General features: G+C 38.9%; 1 protein-coding gene across 1 annotated transcript in view; it reads right to left on the reverse strand.

Annotated features, from left to right (window-relative positions):
* The window catches only part of SPAG16 (sperm associated antigen 16), a 435,834-nt gene that overhangs the window by 218,207 nt on the left and 207,525 nt on the right, over positions 1–10,102 (reverse strand). Inside the window, 1 exon segment of the mRNA XM_009285141.1 lies at positions 4,469–4,612. Within this exon segment, the coding sequence (XP_009283416.1) occupies positions 4,469–4,612 (144 nt within the window).

Genomic DNA, 10,102 nt, shown 5'->3' on the forward strand with positions numbered 1-10,102 from the left:
TAATAATTTTTTTTTTGCTGCCCCCCCACCCCCCCCCCCCCAGTCACTCAGGGAGCATCAAAATCACTGCCCCTCCATAGCCTGCTCTGATGTGCTACAGAATTCCCCTAAAAAGCTTCTTGTGTGAATTCAAGCCCACCTGGAGTTGCTATTCCCTCTCCAACCCATTCAACCACGCTCTGAGTCCTCTCATCCACCCTCAATATATTTTGCTAATTCCTTCTGCACCTTCTCTCTACAAGGTTGTCTTTCTCATCTATCCATGCATAGATTTTCATCAGGGTAAGATCACCTCCTTCAGCTTTGAGAGGTACAATCTAGAGCTGCTTCTGTTGTTTCAGAAATGGATAGTTCTTTTAGCCCAACACCTCATCTTTGTCTTGCATCCCCTCACTGGCATCTTTTTCTAGGATATCAAACATTAATTACCTTTATTTTCAAGATACTTGATGCATGAATGTACTTATGCTATGTTGGGGGTTTTTTTCCTAATTGCTGAGGAGACAATACCCATCTCCAGTTTTCCAATAACAACAGAACTTAATGAAAATCCACACAGTTCAAGATAACTGCTGTGGTATTTATTGGTATAACAAACAAATTGATAACAGTTTTGATTTCTTTCCTCAGTAACTGTGAGAGTTGAAATAGCAACAGAAAGAATACAAGCAATTCCACTTCTGTCTCAGGTGAACAGGACATTACAAAGGAGTTGACAATTTGACAATTTTCAGTCCAAGTTTTAAATAGCTTTAAGAACCTACACTTTGTACTTCTTATCAATTCAGAAATTCATTGTATTCCATAGACTCAAACAATGTTTGCATGAAAAGGGCTACAAACATTTTAGAAGAGTTAACTTGATTAATATTTATGAATATATTAAGGATGTTACATATTATACTAGAACACATGCAGAGCAAGAATACAATATTTTACTGTTTACCGGGATTTTATTGGACATTAACAAACACCTCTGCTATGCTGCACAGCTTGATTCTTTAGCCACCCAGGAAGTTTAGTAATAAAGATAAATAAATCTAGTACATGCCCTGAAATATCTTAGTGTAATTAGAGTACGGTTCTTAAAGGTGCAGCATTAACATCCTCAGCTTATTCTGGAAACTGGCAGAAGATGCAGATTTTTGTTTGCTATTCCAAACATTCAGGCCACCTGGTATCCACAGGTACACTACTCAGCTCTTCTCCAGCTATCCAGATTTTTAACAGGAAGCCTGTGTGGATGGCTGTGGCAGGAGTCATTCTGACTCCCTCACTCCTTCACACATATAAAACATAAGTTGGAAAATATTCCTAAATTCTTCAACGGTGACAAGAACTTGCAACAGCTAATTCATCTGCAAAGTTCTATTCAGCCAGAACGGTGTAAAAAAAGTGTTTGTTTTTGAAGTTTGACCAGTTGTCACCTGAGCTTCAAAAAGGAAGCACTGTTCTCCTCCCTCTTTCCAGCTGCTGTACTCTGTAGATGACGGGACCTGTTTGAAGTTTTACTTTTATTTTAAAAGCTTAAGGCAAAATTCTACTCTCAGATCTGCAGAGAGCATCACAACAGAGATGTTCTGCTCTCCTCACAGGCACAGAGCTAGTCTGCTCCCCTTCATCTACTGTCCTGGGAGCCACTGACACGTAGGGAGAACACATAGGGGACTAAGACCCTTTGTACAGACCAAAGTGCACTGGGCGCAATGTAAAAAAATTATACACCACCAGACTCTGGAGCTTCAGCAAACCACGCACTCTCACCTCACTCTACTTTGCTTGGATGTGAAGGAGATGTGTTTTTAAGCAAAAACAATTGTGGAATGAAGCACATTGTCAGTGAGGGGGAAAATGAGACTCCTCCATCCCCTCCATCCAACAACTCTCCAGAAACTCAGTGGCCTTTGCTCCTAAGACTCAATGGCATTATGATACTTAAGGATATTGTTGTACATCAGTACTGGGAAAGGTTCAAATGACAACCTTCATCACTATTATGTATTAATCAGCGAGCAAGGTCCAGAGCTTAAAACATACCTTCACCTTTTTATTGTATACAGGTAAGTTCCTACTTACCAACACAGATTCTCTCATTGCTCTTGGAGAAGCTGAGGATATATAAACCCAACAGAACCTTTAGCTTGAAGATTATAGATCTTCACAGCTATCAATGAGACTTGCAACTTTACCCCTATTTACACAGTGGTGGCACAGAGACAACCATGAGAAAGACCCTTGTTCAAGTAATAGTACACTGTGAAAGCGTAAAAATGGATTTCAAGTCATTTGTATGTGCAGAAGCACCAGTCAAATTCACATCATAGCTCTAGATTTGTTTCTCCTCAAATTATTAGTACACTCAATGTCAGTGTGTGGATTATTCTGATGCTGTCCAAAGATGATTTGAAAGTGGACTTGTGTGTGTGACTGTGCATGCATGCACGTGCGTCCTGTGGCTACACACAGGATATTTCTCAGACCAGAGGTGGAGATTGTTCTAAACCTGATTTTACAGATGGAGAGAAGAAACATAGAGCAGAAATGATCTAACAGACGACAAAAAGGAAATCATGTAGGAGTGTGGGAGTTCTACCCAGATTTCTGGATCACAATTTAATAGCCCAGTGCCACAAAAATATTTTTCTTTTCAACTTTTGGATGAACATCATTTTAAATCTTTAAAACAGGAACAAAACTAGAGGCTATCTACATTTGATTCCAGAAAAATTCTATGAGAACTTTCCATTTTTATTTAATTGTTTTTACTTCCAGAACATCTGATATATAGAAGTCCCCTACTTAAAAAAAAAGAAAAAAAAAAGTATGATTAAATGCATTCTGTCACATTATATATATTTTATCCAGTAACAGAAGACAATATTTTAACAGCACTGCTTTTGAATCACTCCAGAGCATTCAGCAGGAGTCAATTTATACTGTAAGAGAATAATGATGTACCTCAACTCATTTTAATTTCAATAATTGAATGAGAAATAGGAAAGCCTATTGAAAGGACTGTATTCTGGTCAAAGACTAATGAGAAAATAGTTTTGAGTCTCTGAGTCAGCGGGTGTCATGGTAACAATGCATTATCGAAATCTGATTAGCATGCCCAGCAGCTTTATAAATGATAACATGCTCTTCTAATTGTATTTTCCTTTCTTTTCCTGTGATGAGTTTTATATTCATAACAGGTAAGAGGCAAGGCAGCATTCTGTTTATCTGCCCGTTAGACTTAGGATGTCCAGCATGCTCACAAACTCTGTGCAACCTGTCATTCAGTAACAGAAGAATTTTCCTACCATCTTAAAATAAGAAGCCGAGTCCTCCATTTCTCTCCTCCTGCATTATACATAATTATTTAAGTCAAATATCAGTCTCTTCTTTTAAATATATAAAATTATTTCTGAGGATATACACCTGAAAAAGTGAACATTGTGAAACAAGCATCTTAAGAAAAAGCCTGTGTCATATAGGAGAAAGAGATGCAAGAAAAGAGTAAGTGCATGTTTAATTCATCCCAGAAAGCATGACTCTCTGTTCTTGAGGTTTTGAAAACAGGGAGGGGATTTTCTTGTGTTTAGAGGATTGTGTGTGCATTTGCTAACTCATTACAATATCAGAAATCAGGAGGAACCATGAAATGAAATAGGATACTTTTCCTTCTCATGAAGGAAAGAGCTAATATTGCTTCATAAAATAAATATAATGAAAATACAAGGTTGGAGGTTTAAAAATGCTCTCTTTAGAAGTGAACCTCAGGTGAGTAGCCTGGCAGACCTTTATTATATTAACAGTAAAGAGCTCTATTACAACTGCAGCCTTACAAATCTGATGCAAAATCATTTTGCCATATAGAAGCTCAGTTTTAACAAATGGAATCTTTTTTTTGGGGAGAGTAAGATGGCATTCTATTTCTCAACAGAACGACCAAGAAGTCTACTTCATGTTTGGCCTATTTCCATGACCCTTGTAACCTAAATATTTATTTCTTATTTTTAATGTTCACTTTCATTTATTAATTCAGCTTCAAATCTGTATAAAGAGGAAGGAGGAAAGCTCATATTCTTTTTCTCTAGGTAAACTCGAATACTCTTAGCCATATGACAAATAATGCCTAATACAAGAAATCAAGTTTTCTGTAGTATTAATAATGGAACAGTGTTTGTTATAGTGCATGAACACGGAGAAAATTAATACAGTGAGACCTAAAAAGCTTATTACTGCTTGTTACGTGCACTGGCACGTGGACAAAGTTTAAGATGTACAAAATACTAAAAGCAATCAATCTTAAGTCAACACACTGAAAGCCAGAGGAACATTTATCTATATGTTTGGAAATTCAGCAGAGAGTGCAGGGTTACACTGAGAATAGAAAGTCATCAAAGCAGACCAGCGAACAAAGAAATAGCAAACAAGTACTCCCCAGAAGGGATTAGTGCTCGTTCAGGGGACTGTTTGCACTAACCTTGGATGGAAGCAGCAGCCTGAAAGCCAATCAGTGTGACCTTCACCCGTCATGATGATGTTCCCATCAGGTAAAGCCCACATTTTCCAGAGGTGGTCATCACTGCCAGTGACTACAATGTCTTTTCAGGGATGTAAAGCCAAGCTACAACAGAAAAGAAAGGCAGATTATATTCTGTATCAATTCCATTTTATGTGAAATACACAGTAGTGAGATTCATTTAACTCAGGGCAACAGCTACAGAGGACTGATTCTGGGGGGACTGAACAAGCAGTGATGCTTTCTATGCTCGTAAGAATCTAAAATATATGCTATGTAGATGAGTTTCTGCTGCTACTGAAGAAAACAATAAAACATGACTGACTTCTGTGAAACTGGAATTGTTTTCACACTCTCTTGATGTTCCAGTTGATTAAAACACTCAAATATGTTTTAAAATACTTTGTTAGATTATGTTCTTACGAACATGCAACAGGATAACATATGAACAAGCAGAACCAATGTGAATCACTTTTTCCCACACCCAAAATAACTTCAAAAGCATTGGCTTGTCAGCCTGCTGCTGATGGCCAAAGGGAAAAAGGACAAAAGGACTCTGCTTTTTTTTTCTGCTTTTTTTTCATTGTGCCAACAGGGGTAAAGTCTCCTGCCACTGAGAAATAACTCAAATGATAATTACAGTCCAGGAGCTACAGTCCTTGCCATCACTTTAGCACCTATCCACTGGGACTAGATCAGAAAATCCATTTCAATTCTATACTCAAAATGTTTTACATGTTTTCATTTTTTATTATGTAGCACACTGGGATGTAATGGAAATCATATGCTTATCATACCCCTATACTGAAAACTTGGTTTATTTTTAATTTGGCAACAGCAGTGCAACTTAAAATGGACTCAGGGAAGAAAATAAATCTGTTGGAAAGACAACAAGTAGTGTATTTCATATGGATTTGGTTATTTGATTTAAATTATTGTAATGCTTTACTATTTGTTGAACATCAAAAAGTATCTAGGAGTTGACTTAAGTCCCAGGATTAGATTAGTTAAATAGATTAAATCTGGAGTTCAGAATCAAAATGCAACGATGGGGAGAGGAATCACAACCTGTGTGTGCACCTATTTCAGTTGTGCATCAGAACCAACAGTTTGCAGAGAAAAACGCATATTAAAACAGAATCAGAGTAGAGAGAGACCATGCTAAGCAGCCAAATGGGAAGAAAAGAGCGGTCTTAGAAGGCACACTATTATAAAAATCTCTTTTTTAATAGTACCTTTTTCCTGCACTCAAATTATTTAATAAAATTCCTAAACCAGAACCGCAGCTTCTACTATATTGGGAAAAATAATTCCCTCTTATCAAATCCATGCTAAAACCATATTTATGTCAACTAGATTTTCATCAGAAAATACATCTATTCTTGCAGTTTAAGGCACAATCTAGGAAGATTCCTACAGATTCATCAGTTGAACTCATCTGCTCGACCGAGGAGCCTGGGTTTTACTCATTCTCTAGTTTGTTAGAGAGAAAAAAAAAAATGTTCTCTATCTTTGCCTGAAGAAGAGAAACTTCCTTTGCATTTACAGGGAGAAAAGAGTAGGAGGGAATGATGCTATTTAAATTCTCCAGAGAAGCACAGAGAGCAATCGTATCACTTCTTAGATTGGCCACAGCAGATACCTAGAAGAGCAAGGAGGGAATAGAGATGAAAGGAGAGAATTAAAGGCTGAAAGAAGGCACGCCAGTGGCCTGCAAATTACAGGACGAGAACAACTCTCTCAGAATCCCTCTACTATCAGAGACCTCTGACACACCAAAAATCCCGTTGCTGTTTTCTGCAGCATGCATAGGCATGTAGCGCTGTTATTCTGGGGACTGCTAAAAAGGAGACCAGCTTCACAGAAAAATGAGTGGGCTAATAACTATAAAGATAAATCCATCGGGGCTGCTACACACACTCTTCTCTCAGCCTCTAAAACAGAGGACCTTCCTCACCAGCATGCACCTGGCCGTGTACCACACAGAAGCAAGACCGGCGCAGGAGTATCTTTTACTTGCTAGCAACAAGGTCCTAAGCTCCTCTGGATGTAGCAAGGGAATGGCAAGGGGAAAAGAAACAGAAGAGGATTCAGAAAGACTACAGAGGGAGAAGAGGACACCTGCTGCAAAACCACTGACAGCACGTGCTACTGCAGGAAGCTTAATCACCAATTCAGGCCTGTCTACGATGCAGTTAAAAGACTGGATTTTTCTGTTTTGGGAACAACTTTATCGTTGTGTTATTTGGAGAAAACAAACAAGCAAACAGTGTCATATGGATACAGCTTACATTTTTCTCTTAATCTATTTCAGACACCCTTCAGATACCCTCCAGTTTTCCCCTCCAGATATTTCTGCTATTTGTCGAGTGCATGCCTGTTGTGAAGACTTTCCATCAGTTCTCTCGCTTACATTCTTCCTAAATACCTGCATTCTGAGTTCCCAAGATGTGTTACACAGTCTAACTTAAATCACTTTCAGTCCACCTTTCACTGAAGGAAAAGTTAACCTACTGGCTTCCTCCAGAATCTGACTCGCTTTCTGAATAGTCCTTACCCACGGGCTTGGCCGCAGCTGCCTATGGATGCAAGCTGTGCTGTCGTTCATCCTGCCTCAGCTCCCAGGAACATTTTTCCTGTCCATAACACTCCTAACACACTTCCAGTCCAACTTTTGAAATGTCCAAACTTCTTCAGTGACTAGACATTCCTAAAGAGCTTTGAAACAATCCATAAAGTGAGTTTCATATGGAAGAAAGTATCTTGCTGTCAGTATGAAGCCTGCAAGTTTATTTTACACAGGCTTTTCTTTTAATTGCAGAGCTCTTGTAAAATGCTGCTGCTGTCCAATGTTTTTTTTCTCCATGCCATTTTTACAGGCACACAGTGAACACTATTTAATTAACAGCAAATTTGTGACATAACCACTGTTGAGCTGCTTCTGAGAAAGGGAAGCCCATTCATCCAAAAGGCGTTCTATATGCAACATTAATTAGGCACCCTTGTCTTCATTTCTGGCAATCCAGCATTGTATAGATTTTTGCTTCATCTCTGTTCATAGGGTCTAATTATTTCCAGCACAGAAGGCTTTGGGTAGATTGGAATGGAAATCAATAATGCAACATGTGTGATAGGAACATTAGTTTTCTCTTCCTCCTCCTTTGGGATAGAAGTGGGATCAGAGGGGACTTGGCCAAGAAGGAAAAAAAAACCAAACAAAAAACTCTCAGAGATTTGCTGCTATTGAGTATATAAATGCCCATGTTTACACAACTCATTCTGGCATTATAAGACATTCTCATCTCTTCAGCCGTTGCCATGGTAGATATATAGTGCTCCCAGTAATTTGCTTTCAAAACAATCATCGATTATTTTAATTTATTTTGACTGAACCATAAATAAAAATATGATAACTTCAGATGCAAAATACTTTACGTCTCAGCATGTACTACATTTGATCATTTCACACATATAAAATCAACCTTCAGGTTAAAAAGTGTTAAATCCAAAGCTGTCTGCATAACCTTAACTGTGTGTTTTAATACAAACACTAACTACATTGCACTGAGGCAGGGGAGATTTCAGTTAGATGTGAAGGAAAACTTTCTGGCAATAAGGTTTCTGAAATACTGGAACCGATATCCATCTGCCATCATTAGCCTGTTCTTAAAGCTCTCAGCACACCTATCATGTATTACCTAGGTTGATTGCTTCCATCATGGTTAGGAGAACGGACTGGTTGGTGTCTTGAGGTTCCTTCAAGTCCTAAGGTAGCAATGTTCCTACTGAGCCCCGGTTCATTCGATGCACAAAATAGACAGTGCTTATATGTGAAGGGCAGTTATAAAACAATAAAAGCATCACCTCAAATCTCTGCTAAGGCATAACAGCAGTTAAGCCCAATTGCACAGATGCAGGACAGTAAGGCATACAAAACCCCCTAGAATTTTAAAATAATTTTAGTGGCTAAAATATCTCACAAAATCGCCACATATTCAGCCTTTTTTACTAGCTTCCTACAGATCTCAGGAGATTGCAGGAATAGGAGGAGTCCAGAAATAAAAACCTAACCTAAATAGTCTCAAAATTAGGCATTCTGAGAATGAAGAATGCAAAATTAATGACCAACTTAATACTCTAAGTGATTTATCCATCCTCACCCAATTGCTCTGTGGCAGAAATAAGGACAAAATCCAGTTTTCTGTGGTTTCACATATAGGAGTTATACAGAAAAGTATGTTCTCAATATAGACAGCATTTAGCTGCCAAATTCTAATACAGCATTGTACTGAATATCACTTGTGATACGTAATTTTTAGAACTTCATTATTTGACCAAATTTATTTGCGTTCCCGGATACTGGCAAAGAGGATTGTTGTTAATGCCAGTAGCTGCTTTCAGACCAGAAAGCTCTTCTGCTGCATTGCTTGCTCCAAAATACGAGAACAGCAGAGTTCCTCCAAGATTAGAAAAATAAAACCACATTTTTCTTGGTCACAGAAACATTTTAGCTAACATTTTCTTACACAAAAATTCAGCCTTACTCACGATACCTAGCACAGGAAATTTCGGTCTGAGCAGTTACATTTGGGTGAAGTTATAAATGGCTGAAAAACTCAGTTTTATAATGGAAACTGTTGGGAAATTGCAGGTATTTCTTCCTCTACCATCAGGCTCTCTAGGTGTGTTGGAATGGAAGAGCAGAGTGGGTTTTGAAGGCAAGGACATAACACGCACTGAATTCTAGAGAATGGCTACTGATTACAGCATCAAACAAGAACAACAAGTGTGTGCCTAAATATGAGGACATCAACAGCCCTACTGAAATCAGTGATATTGTTCACACACATATACTTAATTATATTGCTGGACTGTGCCCTAAAAATCTAAATACTATTCCAGTCCCAATTTTGCTGGTCACTAGCCAGTTGCAGCGAGACTCAAGACAAGTTAACCAAACCATTAGGAACAGTTTTCTGTAGCAATGGATGGGCAGATTGTACGACCTAACCACATTTTTCGACCTCCTGTGTTCGCAACAGCGTTTGAGGCAAAACACCCACCACCATCCAGTTAGGTCCCAGGTGCGGCTGCTACGTGTGGAGGATCAGCACTGCTTCATCACCTATGCAACCACAGTCCAAGGATCTAGTTATAATCAAGGTCAATCTCTAAAATTATGAGAGGCAAAGAGGTAGAAGACCACACAAAAAAATTCAGATCAATAGAAAGGCCAATTATTACCACGTGATGGACCGAAAGGCGATAGCTGGCAGTCATGAAAATCCCTTCACTTTCTCTTTATGAGCAGAAAGGGAGCGACAGGAAAACATGCAGTTAATCCCTTTGTTTGCAACACCTTTTGGCATCTCTCTTATTTTCCTCCTTATCTATGTAATGGCGGTGCGGTGGGGGTAAGAATGAGAAAAAACAAAAGCAAACAGAAGCATTTTGTACAAGGTGTAAATGGGGAGGTGCTGGCAGCAGGGGTGGCTGCAGCATCGGCTTCTGTCAGAAGAGGTGGGGACTGTCCCACACCGGGCACAGCCGGGTCACACCAGCACCCCAAAGGGGCCACCGGGGGGGACGCAAAGA

Source organism: Aptenodytes forsteri, unplaced genomic scaffold (assembly GCF_000699145.1).
Source record: "Aptenodytes forsteri isolate BGI_AS27 unplaced genomic scaffold, ASM69914v1 Scaffold264, whole genome shotgun sequence".
NCBI classification, from domain to species: Eukaryota; Metazoa; Chordata; class Aves; order Sphenisciformes; family Spheniscidae; genus Aptenodytes; species Aptenodytes forsteri.